Source organism: Python bivittatus, unplaced genomic scaffold (genome assembly GCF_059951505.1).
Source record: "Python bivittatus isolate LINGU-HERP-01145 unplaced genomic scaffold, Pbiv_v1 ctg000220_np1212, whole genome shotgun sequence".
In the NCBI taxonomy this organism is placed as follows: Eukaryota; Metazoa; Chordata; class Lepidosauria; order Squamata; family Pythonidae; genus Python; species Python bivittatus.
The window spans coordinates 31,483,458-31,504,586 of record NW_028277048.1 but is presented as its reverse complement, the minus strand read 5'-3'; the positions used below and the strand labels follow the sequence as shown (position 1 = coordinate 31,504,586).

Here is a 21,129-nt window from a genome sequence, read left to right as displayed (position 1 = left end):
GAACTGTAGTAGCTCGTGGAGTAACAAATACTCCTCTGCATTTGTCTTGCTGTTTTGCAAAACATAAAACAAAACCTGAGCTGTTGTTTTGGGGGGACAGCCGCCCACTTTCAAAGCATCGTCCTTCCTGCATATCAATTCCCATTGAAAGCTGAAAAGATGGCATCACTCCACCATTTAGCAGCCATGGGCTTCTTCTCCCAAGTTCAACCATGGTTGCAACATTTGGGTAGGGAAGATAGAGGAGGGAAGAGGGCAAGTAATCTGTTGCTTGAGTCCAGAAGCTGTGAAGCAAGGTAAAACAAGAGCTTCTTGGATGCTGCTTATATAAGCTGGAAAAATCAGGCTGGGCAGTTTTAGAGGGATTGTGAGTAGAAGGTTCAGCCTCACCAGCCTCCCAGGGTTGTTGTGAGAATCAGATGAAGTGGGAACTTCACATAAGCCACCTTGAGCTCCTGGTAGAAAGGTGGGATATACTGTAACTTTAATAAATAAATACAAATAATAAGCTCAGATTCCCACTGACTTTGCTTATGCGAAGCCAGCAGGGAAGGTTTCAAATGGCGATCACATGACAGTGGGATGCTGCAACCATTGTAATTGCGAGCCGGTTGCCAAGTGCCCAAATTGTGACCTCAGGGACACTGCGATGGCTGCAACTTCAAGGACAGTCATAAGTCCCCCTCATTCAGCACCATCTAACTTTGAACAGTTGCTGAACAAGTGGTCGTAACCCAAGGACTACCTGTAGAGAATTGAGGACAAAGATGGAGACTTGGACATTGGTTCAGGCTTCAGTGGATACATAAAAGTTTATCAAACTTAGTTGTATAACTTGTTTACTCAAGAGGTATCAGCCCTTCAAGATAGACCAGACTAGGAAACCAAAGTTATGAATGGTAATACTACTTTTATTATAAGGTTACAGTAACAGAATCTTGCAAGTCTGAATACACTTCTCCCCTCCCTCCCTTTATCTTGGTGAGAACTAGGGAGGGTCAAGTCTGAAACACTTTCTCAAGTTATGTTTCTACCTCAGACCCAAATTTCTTTTATCTGATTGTTGTCTTGGTTGCAACTCTTCCTCCTGTTCTTCAAGGTTAGTCCTTCTTCCCATTACAGGAGGTGAGTAAGAATACCTTGATAAATATGCTCTTTTTGGAAGCAAAGGTGATGCAAAGCTAATCTGGACCTCAGCCAAGAGCCAGAAGTGATGCTGCACTGATAGAGACAGGGTGAGAGCTTCAACCTTCTGTCAGCAAGGATCAAGCTGGAGAAGATGAATCACATAGAAACGGGACAGTGCTTTTTCCTCCTTGTTCTCAGCATTTCATGCTGCCAGAAGAGAGCCAGGGATTGCTTTCAAACCTGAGGAGTGAGAAAAGTGAAAGTGTGGAAGTTCCTGAAGTTTTAAGATGTGCTCCTTTTTATGTTTGGGATAATACAATCTATGTGGCTTAGGCATAAGGGAGTTTTCTGCAAAGCTGGAGCTCAGTGGAAAAATACAGGGGCATCAGTCCAAAACTCCTGTTTGTTCCTAGGTTACAGACTTCAGGAGGAGAGATACGTAGGTAAAGCCTCAAAAACCTCAACTAGAGCAACAGTTAGTCTGAATGGCCAAAAATACAATTCAGTACCCCATATAGGTATCTGCTTTGCTTATTTGTGTCTCTGGGAAGTTTTTGTTCAACCCAGACTTTGTAGACTGCCCTACAAAATGGGAGCCAGTGAACCTTTGTGTAGGGTCACTTTATGTTGTCCTCAAACAGAACTACTACAGTATCATATTTAATAGAGCTGTGGATTGAAGAACACCAAGATTGCCCAGTTCAGATTAAATCTCAGTCTTAATGCTGTCCTGGCCTTTCTTGAATTCAGTTTAGGTCACATCTAGCTCTTTAGTTTACTTGCCCTCCCTGCAAATTTCTTCCGTTCCATCTGCTTTAACAGGATATGAATTCTCCCTTGAGGATCTTGTCAGAAAGCGTCAGTGCTTTATTTGTGAGACATCTTGTTCTATACCTCATTTATTGACAATGAGTAGGGGCATGTACGTGAGAGGGAAATGCATTTGTTCTTAAATTTGCGACTACAGTACTAGGAAGAAGCATGCTCAGAGTCTATGGTTGCAAAGGTAAATTTTGCTCTCCATACATTTTTCTTTGCCTCTCTGCAACGATTTGATATTTTCTCAGTTTCCCCATTTTCTAAATATGAATACAGTATGTTTAATCAGATATTTATATATTACCTTTTGGTCCTCATAAGGAGATTTCAAAACATGAAAACGCAATGTTAATAATCTATTCATTGCTTTAAATAACAAAATCACACATAGTTATTACATACACCAGAGCACATACAAATACAATAACAGTCTTTTCAGTAATTATGTATATCAATAGCAGCATGGCACCTTTTAAAAAAAGATGTAGCTGAAAAATTGAATCCTGAGAAACCGGAACTGAACATCTCAACTGGAATAACCCTGAAGCTGTTTTTAGCAATCATCTTTAGTTCAGCAGACCTTGGAATACAGAGAGCAGGCAGGAGATACCTGACCAATAGGAGAATGCGAAAGGTTATTACATGAGTACCTTTCTTGAAGCTACTGCAGGTTCTGGATTAATAAAAATCCCTTCACCTCCCCATTCCATAGTAAAAAGGAAGAAAGTAAAAATAAATTGCCAGGGGTGTACTCCTATCTAAGTTTTGAGAACATATTATGTACATTTGTTGTTTCTAATACAATCTGAGATGTTGTTCTAAAGCAGTGTTTTTCAAACTTGGCAACTTTAAGATGTGTGGACTTCAGCTCCCAGAATCCCCCCTGCTGGCTGGGGAATCTGGGAGCTGAAGTCTAACACATCATAAAGTTGCCAAGTTTGAAAAACGCTCCTCTAAAGGGAACTTGCAGAGCGGCTAGGCCACCACACCTATTAAATTTAAAAACATATTGGTATCTATGATGGTGCAAGAATAGCATGCCAGCAGTTTTGAAACCAGGTGCATTCCCACAACTGTGACAGTGACATGGTGCTGGAGTGGAGGACAGGACAGATTCCTTATAAACAATGCATACAGTTAAGCATGGTGGGGGGGGGGGAGCCAGCCCTGGTATAACAAAAATCCCCTCATCTTCTTCCCCTCCTATTCGGCAGAGGAAAACCAGCCAGCAGCCTGATGCTTTGCAGCTGGCTGGTTTCCAGCAGAGACAAGAGGGAAAGAGAGAGAACTTTGTCAGTTTCATCCCTTCTCACCTGGCCTGGGCCACTCTGCCCAGAGAGCAGTTGCAAGGATGTGCAAAGAGTCAAAGCAGCCCTAATGAATTCCCATCGCACGATAAAGTGGAATCAGCAGGCTTGCATGCATTTGTAAGGTCTTACAACTCAGAATTTGAACAGTTGCTATGAAGGGACAGCTGCAAAGCCCTCGTGCTACCTTTCCCCTTTCAGGACCTTTGAATCTCTGGAGCCAGGAAGTAGAGGGAGACAAGATTTTAGAACGCATTCAGAATACTGACTGCAAAGACACCCTACAGAAGTGAACAGCTGCAAAAGAAGTGATCGCTGTTTTGGTTATTGTCGGCGCTCTGCACTTAAGCAGGAAATTCATTGCAAGCAACAACGCGAGAATCACAGGACAGAATTACTTCTACAACTTTGCAAACAGCCCCTTTGGAAGTGCCTCTAAGTCAGTCCTTGGCCTGCTTTGCCATTCTCATATGCAATCTGGAAATGCCTCTTTTCTTCTGTGTCAGAACAATGTAACCTGGCTGCTGTTCAAAGCTGTGCTGCAAGAACGTATATACGATAAGAAACATGAGGAACTTACTAATAAACCTGCCAGTTACTTCCTGGTCATTTGTTGCTACAGCAACTGTATTTGTGCCCCCTTCCCACTAATAAAAGGGTGGGGGTAATACTTGCTAGGCCTTGTTACACAGAAGAATATTTCCTTCCTGCTTCCTGTTGCAAAACGCCACGGGAATGAATGTAACATAAAGCCTGCCGCAGAGATTACACCTGAAGTTATAGGCTTGGGAAAAATGCTTCCCACTGAGGAGAAGAAAACAAAGGAGTCCTTATATAAATACGGAAAGCTGTGAGAACAAAGGCAGTGCCTTCTTCAACTTCCTTGATTTATACCAGCGAAGTCTATTGTACACTGCAGCTTACTCCGGATAGATACGCTGCAAAAACAAAGCACTTCTGAGTTTGCAAACCAAGCTTTTGTCGTTCTCCAAAAGTCAATTCTTCCAGTCCTTAGGACTGGATACTATACATTTATCAATGGTGCTAAAAATTAATTGGGCTTCTCGTTCAGAAATGCAAGAGAAGGAACTCTTTGGATCCAAAGAAGCAAGGCTGCTCCAGATCTGGTTGCTCCTTAGAAGACCCATGGCTTTTCCAGGACTTACGCTGATGCTACCTGGGTCCAGGAAAATAGGTGTTTGGGTTAAGGAGGCAACACACCTCTACTGAAGAATGCATACCTCCAAACAATAACACCCTTTCCTCCCCCCCCCCCCCACATTTTCAGTCCTGGGAGGATAAAATAGCACTCTTGAAGTACCTAAAAAAGTGTTGCATATAAGACCAAGATCTATTTCCAGTTGTCTCAGAGTGCATAAGAAATCCTGGCCTGAAGTGATAGGAAGGCAGATTCTAGAAGAACAATAAGAGCCATTCAACAGTAGACTAGGTTCTTTATAGAGGCGATGGGTTTCCCTTTACTGCATGTGTTCAAGCAGTTGTGGTACAAGCTGTTGTTGTGGATCTTTAATTTTCATTATGGATGGCCCCTTTCAACTCTATGATTTTGTGGGCTTTTCCAGATCAGGGCATAGTTGAATCAACAGAGAAAGCCAGAAGCTGGCACAATGACACACGCCCAGGATCAGCATCATGGGATTGTGGAGAACGAGGTCATCTCACTCTGTTGAGAGATCTACTCTTGTTCTGATTATGCTTTGACTTCTTTTTAATGTTTTATATTGCCCAGAAAATTTATCCTTGATAGGTGGCATAAATACGTAGATGGTATAAATAAAAAAATAAGTAGATGAATAAATGATAGGGTCAAAATTTACTTTGTAGATCAGGCAAACACTTGGGCAAGCCCTAACTACTGTTGCTTATGTTCCATTTTTTCAAGGGCAACTCTAGATCAGCGTGGTTTCCCTTTCGAGAAGAGAGCACTGGAGGCCATGGTTGTTTCTATAATATTTGCTTTATTTACAAGAATATAATCAAGCCTACCAAGAGGAAAACTGCAGCCCTTCTACAGGTAACAGATCTGCCATTCACTTCAGATCAGCCTGAGGGAGGTCTATGTCCCTAACGTGCTTTTACTGTACCTATAATTTATTAGGCAGTCAAACCACTAGTAATTTATCTGTTACCCCCCGCCTTTGATTTTAAGACAAGGATAGTCAATTTTTACATACACACCCCGGGTGCCCCCTTTTTACATCATCCTTTGGGAGCTGGGGGCATGGTAGTGATTATGCCACCAGAGTGGGCAAGTCCAATTTTTGGGTGCTTTATCCACTTTTTTTCTTTTTTCCCAATAGAGCCAGTTTGGTGTAGTGGTTAAGGCACCAGGCTAGAGAGCAAGAGACTGTGAGTTCTAGTCCTGCCTTAGGCACAAAGCCAGCTGGGTAACCTTGGGCTAGTCAATCTATCTCTGCCCTAGGAAAGAGGCAATGGCAAACCCCTTCTGAAACCTTGCCAAAAAAACTGCAGGGACCAGTCCAGGCAGTCATCAGGAGTCAACACGGACTCGAAGACACCCCTCCACCATTCCCAAATGCTACTAATTCCAGTAGTACTGTGAAAGCTGGGCACTAGAAATTGAGGGAGAGGAATAGTGGATTTGGAAATGATTATGAAGAATACCATAGACTGCAGAAAAAAAACCAGTCAATCAGCCCTGGACCAAATAAAGCTTGATTGCTCCTCAGAGGCAATGACTAGTAAAATAAAAACTCACATACTTTGGGCATTGACTCACATGTGGATTAGGAAAAAAAAATTGTGATGCTTGGCAAGGTTGAGGGAAGTTGAAGAAGAGGAAGACACTAAGATAAGGGATGGGATAAAAGAGATCCCTGGAACATCCTGGGAAGAACTACAAGTTAGTGCTGGAGATAGTCTGAGATGGCAAGTATATTCCATAGGAGATGAACCCAACTTAATTAAGGGCTGGCTTAATACACCTTTCTAGGGCTTAATTTTAGGCCATTAACAGCAAATCTACATAACTTTCTCTCCAATCAAATCGGTCTTCAAGCCATTCTACTCAGACTATTGCTTTTATAGTAAAGAAAATTAATAGGTTGGTAAAGGTATTGTAAAAACACATTCAAGTTAATTGATAGTTAGCCAATTTCGTGAAGTAATTTCTTGCTAGAGGTTTTCCCTCTACAGGTTCTCAGGGATTAGATTAGATTTGCAAACACTCTGAAGCAGCCTAAAGTCCAGTACTAACACAAATAATAGGGCATGTAGGACAAGCAGCTTTCTCTGTGGATGAATGATTAAGAAGTTCCTCTGGAAAAAAGCTAACACTTTGGGGGTAAGACTGAGGAGGTAAAGTGAGCTTAGAGCATTGGGGACCTCTTCAGGTTTCAAAAAACCTCGAGAAACTAATGAGACAGCAGTAAATACAAATATATTCTAAAATACCAGTCAATTTTTTGTCATTGAATTCCCTGGGTCAGTGTTGTCCCTTTGTAGCCAACTCCTCCCCATTCAGAAGTGGGATGAATGAATTTAATTGCGTTGCACTCCATTTCCACTTGGTCTGATGTCACTGTGGTGGCTTTGATAGGACCATCATATGAAGTCTCTCCACACGCAGCCTTTTAATAACTCTGAAAAGGGAGACGCTCATAATTTCTGCTTTCCTCAGTAGTAGAAGTATGACCAAGGGGAGCTTACAACTTACCTGGCTTTTCTAAAAAGTATAGTCACTGTCATTTGAGGACTGGAAGATAATGTTGTTGTCTGAATGGCTGCTGTGAACGCAAGTGGAGGGTTCCACAAGTCTACTGGAGGGCAATAAACTCAGCCGCTTTCAGATGTATGCAAAGATGTTTTGATTTTTCTCATTTCCACAAAAATAGTAGGAAGGTTCAGGAAAAGTTATTTATAGGGTCAGTTTGGTTGTCAAGAGGTTATTGTGGGGTTATGGTACTGTATTCTGTAATATATGTTTGTTTTGAAATATACAAGCAAGCATGGAGGGGATCAGGCCAGCATCATGACAAACAGCACTCCACTGTTGTTGAAGGTTTACATTATTTTGTATCCAGTTGTATGAAGTAGACAGCTTGGTGTTTTCAAACATCCCTACTTCAGTCTGCATGGCCAGTTGCTGTAGATTGTGTGGGAGATGTAGTCCAAAACTTCTGGAGGATGCCAGAAACTGGCAAATGTATTCCAAGCAACATACCCCCAGGTTCCCATTCCCAGCTTATCCAAAGCAATTTATCCCTATAAGATGATCAAAAAAGTAGGGAGGAAAAGTAAGGATGATAGTATAACAACAACAATATAATGAGATAAGGCGTGTAATATTATACTTAAAGCCAATCTTGGCTGATCTCAGAAGGGTAAGTAGAATCAGATTGGTTATTATCCGGATAGGAGATTCCAGGAAATCTCAGGACTCTGACCTTAATCTAGGAAGTTGAAAAAAACATCTTGAAAGAAAGCAGGGGCAAACTATTTCCATACTGTTGCCAAGAAAATAACATAGCCATGGTCATAAAGTCACCAGGTTTTGAGTTTGATTTAAGGGAGTCTTTACTGATTTTTAAACTTAAAGCCCCAACATTGTCATCTCTTGAAACTAATTCCTGCAAAGAGTTCAAGAAGTCCTTATACATTTCACCAACTTGTCTCCCTGTTTTTTGTTTTTATTTTCTTTTGTGCCATCTGGACTCCAGGCAGCTACATAGACAAGTCCCTGCAGTTTTCTTGGGAACATTTTAGAAGTGGTTTGCCTTTTCTGGAGGCTGAGAAGGAGTGACTGGCCTAAAATCACGCAGCTGGCTTTGTGCTTAAGGCAGGACTAGAACTCATGCTCTCCCAGTTTCTAGCCTGGTGCCTTCACCACCAAACTGGTTTTCTATATTATCCTCCCTAAAGTGTGCTAAAGCTTCTGTTATTATAAGTCTGTTAAGCCTCTGATTCTTTGATGTTCCATTTACAAACCTCTGAGCAACAGATTATGCTATAAGCAAGGAGTGACACCTTCCAAGATTTCATTCATTCATTCATTCATTCATTCATTCATTCATTCATTCATTCATTCATTCATTCATTTTTGAGGACACCATTAGCAACTCTGGATGGCATAGATATAAAAAAATTGAAAGAAAACAAAGTATGCCAAAGAAAAAGTTTGCTGCAAGTCAAAAAGGGTGGAAGTGGTATGAATTTCCTGGGGGATATCCTTCAACAGTGCAGGAGCCACCACTGAGAAGGTCTTGTACAGTTAATCCTCTGGGATTCTTCCCATTCCTACTCCAAATTTACCAGCCAAATTTCCAGGCTTCTTTATTGGCTACTTTCCAAAGTGCTAAAGCTGGCATTTTGCAAACTTTCAGTTGGCTTCATTAAAGTATTTCCTTTATATGAACATTGAATTTTAAAGGGGGGGGGGAATTTTCATTACTTTAAATACTTTAACGCACAGATCCAGAACAAAACCAACAGCAGTTCAAGTATATCTGTTGTATGGGAGCACACTTACACCAGATTCAAAATGTTCTAGAGCAGGCATTTAATTTCCTTTCTTCTCTGCATTTTCTTCTAACAATATTTCTATTCCATTTTTAAAAATGTCGTTCTTTTTATTTCTTTAAAGTAAAATGAGTTTTGGACACCGAACGTTCACAAATGGCGGTTGAGTAGCTAAGGAATGACAGCACACAGATGCTCATCAGCAGAGAGCCTGTGGAAAAAGTGACCTCAGCTAAAACAAACAGGTTCTGATTCAGGCTATGTATTGGGTGTGGGAGAGGGCGAAGGGAAACACTCACAAAGGAAAGATCCTGGGATTTCGCTTGCTTAAAAAGTTCAAAATCCTATGAATTCTTCTGTCATGGGCCACAGATGGAATCTCTGTTTCCCTTTCCACTGATATGGATCCTCGTTTAAACCAAACGTTCCACAGTCATTATTGCAGTTCACAAACGTACACCAAGGACAGGAAGGGGAGAGTTGTAGGATCTCACTATAACAACCTTGCCTAAACAAGGGCCTTCATGTGTTTTGGACTTAAATCAATCTCCACAGCTCTCGGTCAGCACAGGCAGTGGAAATCATGAGAGTTGAAGGTCAACAGATGTAGAAGGCTCTAGGCGTTTGGAGACAACCTTTTTTGCTTGTAAAACCTCCTTTTAATATGTAAATCACCACTACTGGAATGGGACAATGGTGTGCAACCACCCTAAGTCTAAGTCTCTCTAATGTTGATTGCATATTTAAGCATCCGTATGCCTGAGTTCTTAGAAACAGCACACTTGCTATTCTCAGATGGAGAAGAGCTGAGATGTTTTATAACAGTCATGCAATAAGTGGGTGTTAACTGGCAAAGACATTGTTATTCCAACATCCTTCTGCTTGCTAAGAATCTGCTATTTGATTTTACTTTATTCTCTTTTTTTAGTACTCATTGTGACTCAATAGGAGCAGCAAAATGAAATTTTGACTCTCCTGCAAATCTGAACCACCGGACAGTTTCATAACTAGACAGACAGGCCCTTAGACCGGCAGGCAGGCCCTAACCATTTCAAGCTTTCATGGCTAATACCACAACCACAACCAGAGCAAATACCAGCACTGCAAACAATGCAAATCTTCCAGTACAGGCACCAATACCTAGAAATCCTTTATTTGTACGAAAAAGGGATGCTGTGTTCTAGGTACAATTACTCAACAACTTCACCATTAAAAAAGAGAAAGAAAAGTAGGCACTTAACATCATTAGTGAAAACTTGCTACCTATATAAAACTGGCCATAAGTATGTATGGCTGGCTCTGTGAAAGCACACTTAAAATGAGTTTTGTACACGTTAAAGTAACTATTCAAAATTATTTTAAAATAACTGGGATCACTGGAAAAATATCACTAGGATTTCTTGTTTTCAGCGTACCTTAAGAAAACTGGACAAAGCAAACGTGTTAACAAAAGCTCTACGGAAACACCAGTCATTTCCTGTCTGTTTGCAAGAGACAGACTTTAATTGTTTGCTACTTCCAGTTCCAGTATCGGGAATGAATACTTGACCAATATCTTGCCAGTTTGTAGTACTTGGGTGCTGAAAACACATCTGCCCCATTATCTTCCACTGGGACTTTGTGCTGCTGGAGTTTTTTTTTTAAGAAAAGATAAAGTCCTTAAAGGAGAGAATTACTGGAACTCATGAACATTTCTTTATACTGGAGTTTCATGTCCGCTTTCCAATTACGAGATGTATTGCATTTTGCTGTCGATCCTCTTATTTTGTAAGTTCTGGATGGGGCATCTGTATTTGGAAAAATTAATACATGTTTCCTCATGCCCATTATTTAATGCTCTTCTCCTTCTCCTTCTCCTTAGGCGGCAAGGTGAAAAGTCAAGATAATGGTAAGTTTGCATGTTTTGAAAAATATATACCGTTCTACTCAGAAGAAATTTGAAGTAGACAAATATTTATTATTCTAGATCTGCATATGTGAGACAAGTATTGGCCCAGGTAAAATTTTAAAAGTCACAATATATTTGAAGAGTATACACAGAATGTTCTTTATTCCTGTCTTCAATTTCTAGGGTGGTTTTACTATGTGCTATGTTATTCTATTGCAGCCAAATCTGCCATTCCTTTATGGCACCTTTAAAGTCTAGCGAATTTATCAGAGTAGAAGCTTTATGTATTCGGTGGCATAAGATACATGGAGTATTCTGAAATAATACTACCATGTGAGTATTCGGTAGCTATTCCTACAGCATTTCAGGAAGGATAATATTCCATGAACCCAAATAAGTGAACTGCAATTCACTAAGGCTTGATCTATAAAATATTGATTAGATTTTAAGACAGCACAAGGCTCTTAGTTGTTCTTCTAATATATGAATCACAGTATGTATTGATTGAGTTTCCTTATTATAGACCCAAACCATCATTGTAATTATCAACCTTAATCATAATAAACTACTAAAGCTTAAATTCTTCATTGTATACCAGTTTCAATATGTCTAGAGTGGCTTAATTGTGTAGGTCTCCTACTTTTTCAAACGTGCCAGTAGTAGTTGTACTTCCACTGCCAATTCAAGTTAGAACCCTAATGCAGGGGGAGAGGGGATCACCCTTGTGTTTGTGTGTGTGTGTTCATGTGTGTTTTTGGGACAAAAACTAACAGTGGATATTATAAAGGCACTGGTCTGCATTGCCCTTCAAAGCAAAATAGAAACTTCATAATCACTTGCTTGGAAAATTACATGTGGTTTTTCTCCTTTGAGAATATGGTTGGCCAACAAGTTCACACACTTCTAGCACCCAACGGGGTCCACTGCAGTTATCACTACTGTTCAGGCTCCCCATCGTCACCAAAGTTATTGACTGCTTAAAGAGATTCTTTAGATCTGATTCATGGATAAGTCACATCATATTAAGTTCAAACCATCAGTCTAATGCTACGAAACCTATTCAGAGGATAAGTTTTTAAGAACAGTGGTCCTAGTTTGGAAGCAAAGAAGAAGTGGCAAGCTTTGCTAAATTGTAGAAATTTGAAAAAGCAAATGGACAGTCCCTTTTATTCACGCAGAAATAGGTTGTATCAGATTATGTAAGGCAAAACTACACAACATTTTTGAATTTCGAAGTACTCAAAACAGCCACATTGTTGAAAGAATTCAGGTTTTTATTTATTTATTTATTTATTTATTTATTTATTTATTTATCAAATTTATATGGCCGCCGATCTCACAAAAAATTACTCTGGGCGGTGTACGACAGTCCAGTAAAACAATAAATATATAAACAATCATACATAAAACCATTATATAGTAATTATTAAAAACATTAAAAACTATAAAAACAGAACTAAAACAGAAAAGGAAAATAGTAGGTAAAGGGATGTTAATAATAGAGCCACCTCACTAGCTCTCCTGTCCCCTGGGGTTCCCAGGCCTGCTGACATAACCAGGTCTTGAGGGACCTTCGAAAACTCTGGAGTGATGAGGCTGATCTCATCTCTGGGGGAAGAAGCTTCCACAATGCAGGAGCCACAGCAGAAAAGACCCACCGCTTAGGGCCCACCAAATGTAGCTCCCTAGATGACAGAACCCATGACATACCCTCTCTGCTAGATCTAGTGGGACGAGCAGATGAAATCGGGAGATGAAATTGGCTTATTACTGGGGAGAGGGGGAGAGACACAAATTCAGTTATTATTTTTGGAAGTTGCAACATTACAAACTTTGAGAATTATTTCACCAAGCAGTAGTTTTGCTTAGTCATTTGTTGTCAAGCCATAATAGTCACAAACTATGGATCACATACTACAGTTGTTCACACAGTACACCAAGCTATAATGGAGTTTATTGGTTTTTGTACTAAGTGTGATGTGTAAATCTGGCCAATGCATTCTCTTTTTTACCTATTAACTGTAACCCCCAGTATAAGGTCTGTTTCAAGGAATTAATGTTTGTTGAAAGAAGCAAAAACAGCTATGTATAAGGAATGTCTTTCTTCCCACTTTGTTTACTGGAAAGTATATGCCAGGAGAAACATACGTGTAATTTTCTTGCAGTGGGAATGGTTTACTTAAGAAGTGTGTGTGGTAAACAAGAAGAGAAAGGGTTAAAGATATGATGAGTGAATGTGTGGACTCAATAGAAAAGGGAGTGACCAGTATGAAAGAAGTAGATTGTAGTGGTTTGGTCAAATAGAAAGAATGAATGAGGGATTAATTGGAAAATGAATATACAAAGGAAGAATAAATGGGTTGAGAGGAAGACCAACAGAAATTTGTGGTTAGATGGAATTGATGAGATCCTAAAAAGAGAGAGAGGTAATTTAAAAAGAGAGACAGAGGCAATGTATGAATTAGTGTATGGATGTGATGGAATCAAGGATGGTTTGGAAGATTAGAAAGATATGGACAACTGTAGTGAATGTTGTACATATGAACTAGATGGAAGATTTCCTTTTCTTTTTTCTTATCTTGTGCCTCCAATTTCTTTTGCTTATTACTCCTTACCCTTTTTGCATTATTTTTGTCTGAAATATATATTTTTTGTTGAATAAGACATAATCTAAGATCTACTGAAATGTTTGGCATTAATGTTAACACCTCTTCCCATTGTCTGAGCAAAATAGGAGTCTCTAATTCTTTATTCCATTCAAACATTAAAGCTTGCATAACAAATTGATTAATCGTTAGCAGAATTTTATAAAGAGAAATTGAGGAGGGGGGGTTGAATCACATTAATAATCGCTTGTGGTAGGTTAAGTGTTCCTGAGGTTGAAAATGCCACAGATCCAAATTAGGATGTTAGTAGCCATTATAACTGTCAGTACTGAAAGTGACCCATACTAGGCAAATTATATTTGTGGTTTAAAACAGAAAAGGATAAAAAAAAATCATCTTCTAATTTATCAAAGGTATAAATCCTGAGTGTGTGTGTATTGCCTTCAAGTCAGTGTTGACTCCTGGCGACTGCCTGGCCCAGTCCCTGCAGTTTCCTTGGCAAGATGTCGGGAGCATTTGCCATTGCATCCTTCCCCGGGCTGAGGGAGAGGGACTGGCCCAAGGTCCCCCAGGTGGCTTTGTGCCAAATGAGGGACTAGAACTCACTGTCTCTTGGTTTCTAGCCTGATGCCTTAACCACTACCCAATAATTGGCTCTCTTTCCATATAACAGTGTGTTTTTTTAATTACTTCTGAGATCTGGATTACCTTATAGCATGAATTAATGAGAAAAAGGAACCTAGAAATAATGTACAGCAATGTTTGAATCAATGTAATAGTAAGAGGAATGCATCTTCCTGTTTTCTGACACTTTTGCTTGACTTGGGAGCACCAAATGTTTCCCCAAATATGGGGAAATGACCCATTTGATAAATGACCCCAAATCATTTTCAGCTCTGCCAGATGATACAAATGATCATAATGACTGCCTCCTTTCAGGATATTTTATTAAGCAGGACATGTTCCAAATTTGCCATTAAGTGTTCTAGTTCAGGGTTGTTCAAACTGTGTTCCAGGGAACCTTAAGATTCCAGGAGAATATGATGGGATTCCTTGAGACCCTAACAAAAAGTTCACTTGAATACATCCAGTTTTTCATTACTAGAGCTTTGCCTCTAGAGTTTTGCCTCTTGATCAGGGGTTCAGAGAATATTTTTTTATGTAACAGGCTCTGTAGCCTGAAAAACTGTGAAAACCTCTACCATAGTTATGGAATTCATGGATCCTAGCACTTACATGTTGTGAATGATGCTATCTTATAATTAATAAGACTATTCACTGGTTCCAACCCATGATCCAAAGCAGAAAAAAATAACTGAGTTGTGTTAAACTATCAGAAGTCCCAGATTTCCTGGCTTCAACAGGAGCTAAGCTGGAATTACTTAAATCACAGATGAACTGGTAAAAAATAATAGTGGCATTGACTTTTTGAAAATGTGCATTTCAAATGTAGCTTCATGGGCGTACAGTAAATAACATCTCTGTGAAGGAATGAGAAGTTGTTGAAAAAGGCAGGCTCGGGAGCCATTCTAATGCAACTTTTAACTTTGCTGGTTGAATTATCAAATAGGACTCTCGGTGGTAACCATCAGTAATTTAGGTAGTGAGATGGTGTTTATTTTAACAGATCTGAAGTTAGTGACACTTGTAAACTGTTTTCTGCAATTTTCACATATGCATGTAAACAGATTAGAAGGCATTTATCATTCCCAATTTGGATATAAATGCTTCAGATGATCAGTGCTGTCATGATTCCAGAGATGCCTACATCTCCTCTGGCAATCTGTCTCGATTGTGTGTGTGGTGCAATCTTTCCCAACCTTGGTATTTTCTGGGTGTGGACTTCCACTTGAGCTTCCCCTGAGAAGTCTAGGGATCAAAGTCCACACAACTGAAGGGCGTCCGGGTTTGGGTAGATGGATGGCTGGGCACATGGGCTTCATACAGTGCTCAGACCTTGTGATCCACAGTGTTCAGCCAGCAGCAGATAGCTTGTGGGAAACAGACTGCTAGTTCCTGACTGCCATTACTGGACATTGGCAATCAAGCCCCTATCCGCTAAGCTGATTAACTGGTTGGAGGAGGGAGAAGAATGACCAATTCATTGGTTTCTTGCTGCTAATCACATGATAATGGACACAGGAACTTTTTTTTAGAGTTTTTAAAAGCATATTTTGATTGCTTGTTCTTATTCACTCTGTTTCAAGAGAGCACTTTGCTTAAAAACCTACAGGTGCCATTTATTTCTTGGGCCTTTCCCCATAGCTAAATTAGAGTGTTCTCCACCCTTCCCTGAATCTGCAGAAACCATACCAGCATGATATTTGTTGTTCCCATTGCCAATCCCTATCCTGCCTCCATTTCCTTTGTTCTTAGTCATTACAATCGGTTGACTTCTTCCAAGGTAATGGGTGACAACGCCTAACAGATTTTATCAGCTTTGAGGCTGCCAATGGATGGCATCAGAATAATACTAGTACAAGGATGTATTACACTTGTCTCATTCTTGGGCTAGGAACAAGATGAAGGCAACCTCATGGGGACACAACAGAAAAATATTCTTATTTTATTCCTGACCAAACAAGTCAATTTTATATTCTTTTCTTTTGCACAATATTCTAACATTCTTGATCCTTAATTTGGCATTAAGATGCTGTCGTAGGAACTGATCTCTATCCAAGTCTTCTTTCTCACATCGCAGTATTTTTTTAAAGACTTTGACAGCCCTCTTTTGTAAGTCCCACAATAGGCCGTTGCCAAGGTCATTTTTCATTTCTTGGCTTTTTGATAAAGGGAAAGAAGGCACCAGCTGGCGTGACTGCTTTCTTCTGGCCCAAGCTGTGTTATGGATAGATGTGCTGATGCCACCTCTTTAATGTGTTGCTGAAAGTACATGTCATGTGACACCTTAGCATTTCCAAACCTCTTTGGTCTGTTTTGTGGAGTTCTAGAAGGAGAAGATAGCAAGAACAAAAATAGTCTGATGATGTCTTATCACACAGTTTCAAGCCCACATTAGTGAGGAAATTCTAGGGGAGGTGTAGATTGATGGTGTCCTGTAGGTTGAATGCTGGTGATGAGGACAGCTGTGCTCTTCCGAAGACTGCAGTTGTCATGCAGGGAAGGGAAACACAGCTGGTACCCCTGCCTCCACCAGCTGTGCCCATCTCTGATGGTCCTTCTGTAGAATCCACCTAGAATAGCTGGTCTGGCTTTTCCTCATTTTTTATCTCCATGCTGGATTCAGCTGCTTACTCCCTCTTTCAAATACAGACAGCCCCTCAGAATTTCTTGTGTCCCCAACATTCCCTGTTTCTAGTTCCAGTTGATATTATAAAGCCTTAGGACTTTTCCATTCAGCCACCATACGTCTCCCCAAATACTCCCCTAAGTCTCAGAAGCTTTCTAGCAGTGGTCCACATTTGCCTGACCAGCACTTCCTCCATGGGGCAGTGCCAGAATTGGCATTCCAGTCTGCACCCTGCCCTCCGTCCCCATTCCTGCTTCATTGTCCTTGTTTTCAGGTAATAAAAATAGATGCTAGTCACCATGGCTCCATAGTTGTGTGGAGGGAAGGCAGCCAAGGAGCTAAGGGGTGGTATGGGGCAAGCATTCCCACTAATGGGAAAATGGCCTGCCATTAAGCTCTGTGAAGATCCAGTGTTGCAGCCTGAGAAAAAAGAAAGCAATTAATTCCTTCGGAGTCATAACTAAGTGGGAAGCAAATTGGCTGCTTGGCCCAGTGGTGACAGGCATAGGATCAGAGCAGCATGGCACCAGCCCAGAAGCAGTGACCAATCCCCAAGATCAAGAAATTCCTGCCAGAAGCTTCCCTGCAAATTCCCTGGCATATTACAATATACTGTACTGTAACCAGCTATAATGCACATTTTGTTTGTTTGGACACCATTTCTGAGCAAAGCCCCTTTTGTGAATTAGGTATGGAGATTAAGTTTAGGCTTCCTGAATGGAAATGAATGGCTGCAAATGTCATATCCAACTTCTGTTCCCGGTATGGAAGCTGACCTTGGTTTTAGTCAATTTAAGACATGAGATTTCGTATGCTAAAGGTATTATTTTTGTTTCAGTCAGAACTGGCAAAACGACCTTTTGTCTGGTTTTTGCTTTTATCAGGAATGGAGCATCAGTAGTTGCTATTCCAATGGAACAGCAGCTGGGTAGGGGAGAAGGAAACCAGGCACAGGTCCATTTTACAAAAGGAATATCTATAGCCTTCTAGAACGCTCTCAGAGCCTAAAATTATCTAGCTGCAGCAGTGCCACTATAAACAGCAGACAGCACAATTTTGTCTTAATCTGAAAAACCCAGACCCCACTCCAGAGCTTTCATCCTTAATTGATATAAGTTGCTTTGCCAACAGTATCCGATATCAACCCAACCCAACTGTTAATGAACCACGGGAATGCTCTCAAGATTATGGGGCAAAAACTCAACTGAAGTGATGCCTCTTTCGAGGTTACTCCTGTTTAATGTAAACAAGCTGGCATGGTAGCCTTAGAGTGCTTAATTAACCTCAAATGTACCTGATTCAGCTCCCAAGCTATGCCTAATTCATGCTTAAATATTCTTTCTGCGTAAGGAAAATTTTCCACAGTTTTTCCCTGTGGAAAGTGATCTATTGGTGGCAGTTGTCAAAGGTCCAGACATCTCTAATGTCTTTTCCCAATAGCAGCTATTCTGTTAATGGCATCCAAAGACTTGGCATTTCTCCTGATCTTCCAGCTGTCTCTACAACTTTGGAAGACTTTTAAGAAAGTCACTTGGCACTTCCAGAAGGGCAATCTTTCTTTTCTCCCCCTCACCCCATTTCCACTGCTTTGAAAGATCAGCTGTAAAAATCCAAGTCAGTTCCAAGGCATAGGTGCTCTCTTCTGCTCTCCCCTCAGCAGGTTCCTCGGATTACGAAAAGCAAGTTTGTGTTATGTTTACAATAGACAGGAATGGGAGGAAACAGCTCCCTTTAATTTTCATTCTGCAGAGAGGAATACACTGTCCCTTGCTGACTTCCCAATACTTTTTCAAGAGTTTTTATTTGCAAACAATTAGTTCTCACCTTGCCCTAATCGCAGGGAGAAAGACCTGCAATATGTTCTGTGGATTGGCCAGTTTAGCATCAGTCAAGTTCCAAATTTTCCTGGCACCTGCTCACTAGTTTAGGCAAAATAAGCAGATCCACCTCAGGGTGGTAATGATGGTACAGAGAGATCACTCCGAAAATGTTTTTTTAAAAACTCTACAAGGGCTTGATAGCACACACCTGGAAAGCTTTCTCTAGAAAGATACTGAAGTCATTTCCGCACTAGTAATTTATAGCATCCTCTAGAATCATCCAATCATTCTTGTGCCAAAGTAACAGTAGCAAGGACAGGCTGTATATCACTTCACAATGGCTGGATGCCGCTATGAAGATGTGATGAGTCACTAGTGCGGAAATGACCTATAACTAATTCATCAACCTACATTCCTGCCATGGACAAAATAATAAAATTAATATGTATAGCCATATTCCAAAGGGATTTTGTAAGGAAGAGGCAGAGAGAATCAGGCAGGAAGTGGGGGATTTCAGCTGGAATGAAAGCTTGGGAGATAAGAATTATGGGCAGGATTGATTATGACAGTTTCTCAAACTTTCTGCAATCATGGACCATTCAATAATTTTTGTTTAAAAAATGTGGGGACTCCTCAATTGAACAACCTCCCCTTCCTTTATTTTCATATTTAAGGGCAGAGTAATTCACTGTTTGGTGGATAGGAACATTGCATTTGGGTATACCTTCCTATTCCACTCCCTCCCCTGACCTTTCTTAGCCAAATTTTGCATCAAAAAGTCAATTTAAAATTTAGTATGTATTTACTACCAGTTGAATAATTTTATGCATCCAGTAACAACAACTCTTAGTACAAATTTGCTGGTCAATAATGTTCCTCAGTAGAAATCAGCTAGGGGAGAATGGATCTCCAAATGCACTGGAGCCTAATAACTACACTTGCTATTTGCATTTTCTTTTTGGGTTCCTTGTGCAAAATCTCTGTTCAACTTGGACTCACAGTTAATAACTGTGACCTGTTCACTATTGTCAGTTTTCTGAATTTTAGGAGTCATGATGCTGCTTGAATTATCACTTGCACCCTTCAGTGAATTAGTTTTCAGCCACTGATCCATTGCCACATGTCTGGCAGCAGGTTCAGGAAAGTGGTGGCTAAGACAGCAAGCTGGGTCTGATCTGGCTAGCTGACTGGCAGCGAACATGGGGAGGCTTTGGGGAACCAGTGGTTTAGGGAATGAGTTGCAAGATTAGGAGTTTTATTTTATTTTTATTTTTTACTGAAATGTATGCATCACCTCAATCCAACCAACCAAGTTGATAAATAATAATAATAAACATAAATGATATATAGTTGTAATAAAAACTAAACTTGATGGCTCCAGAAGTAGTTTTGCTTAGTATAAGAGCCTATTTGCTTCCACTATGATTTGTTATGTTTCTAAAACAACAAGTGATTACAGAGATATCATAAATTTCACAGGGAAGCTTAGATTATGGCTTCCTTTCAGATATAACAGTCATGATGTAACACAATATTATATTCATATTTAAAAGTCTTCAAGGTGAATTCTTCCACAAATAATTAGACAATGTGATGTTATTAGAGTGTTGGCATAAGACTGGGAAGATCCAGTGTCAGATCCCCAGTCATTTTCACTCAGCAAACATATATCTCAGGTCCCTCCCCATGACTGAGTTATAGTGAACTGGTTATAGAGAAACCCAGTCCTTCACCTTTATCTGTACAGGAGTATCTCCAACTTGCCCCTTGCATCACACATGGCTTTCTGAAGTGGCATATTTACCTATTATTAATTGGACTGTCCTGTACCTGCTGTTGGACTATTTACCAGCAGTTGGACTATTCTTTTAGCACTTGGTGCAGAAGTTATTTTAATATAGTTTTAAGAAATAGAAAGGAAATCATCCACATTTTTGTTGGTTTCCTTTTCATTCTGGGTGGAATCCAGTCAAGCCCTTCTGATGATGGAACTACTTCCATCACTGGAAGCAGGGCATTGGACCAGGCTGTGGGATGAGCCTCTCTTGGTGTTCTGTGGGTCTCTGTGTTGAGTTCCTCCAGGTGCACTGGGTGATTTTTGATTTGTTTTGTTTTGTTTTGTGACTTTGAGTCAGTGTTGACTCCTGGCGACTGCCTGGACTAGTCCCTGCAGTTTTCTTGGCAAGATTCCAGAAGTGGTTTGCCATTGCCTCCTTCCTAGGGCTGAGAGAGAGGGACAGGCCCAAGGTCACTCAGATGGCTTTGTGCCTAGGCAGGACAAGAACTCACAGTCTCCTGGTATCTAACCGCCTTAACCACTACATCAAATTAGCTCTTTTTAATTGCTCTTAAATTGTTGTTGTTTTTGATTACAGGTTATTTTATTGTTTGTGTCAGGTATCAGTGGATGACCATATACATTAAAATTAAGAAATAAATGAAAAATAAATAAAATGAAGAAGAGGGATGATTGGGGGAACAAGACCTCTACCATCCAGTCTCCCCAGACCATCTAGGCAGATTTGGAAGAGACCCTAAAATGCTGCAGCAGAAGAGGGGAGAAAGGTTTATGACATGTCTGAATTCAAAAATGTATCTCTAGTTAAGAAGTTTAAATATAAGGATTAGCTGCCATTTACGTTTGACAATAGAAATAATCAAATTGGATGTCCCAAGACCATAGAATAATTCAGATTTTAGATGCTGTAAAGGGGGATCAAAGTAAGTCAGCTCCATCTTAGTGTCCTGATACAGGTGGTCAGAAAGCTGTGTTTGAAATCGAGAATCATGTATTCTAATTCCACTTTGTTGT

The 21,129-nt window shown here is 40.2% G+C and overlaps 1 protein-coding gene across 1 annotated transcript in view; it reads left to right on the top strand.

The window, feature by feature from the left end:
• The first annotated feature begins 10,269 nt into the window (after window positions 1–10,269).
• PECAM1 (platelet and endothelial cell adhesion molecule 1) overlaps window positions 10,270–21,129 on the top strand; it is a 56,982-nt gene continuing 46,122 nt past the window's right edge. Inside the window, exons 1-2 of the mRNA XM_007431345.3 lie at window positions 10,270–10,520; window positions 10,615–10,641. Of these exons, the coding sequence (XP_007431407.2) occupies window positions 10,487–10,520; window positions 10,615–10,641 (61 nt within the window). The 5' untranslated portion in view covers window positions 10,270–10,486. The remainder of the gene's footprint in view (window positions 10,521–10,614; window positions 10,642–21,129) is intronic.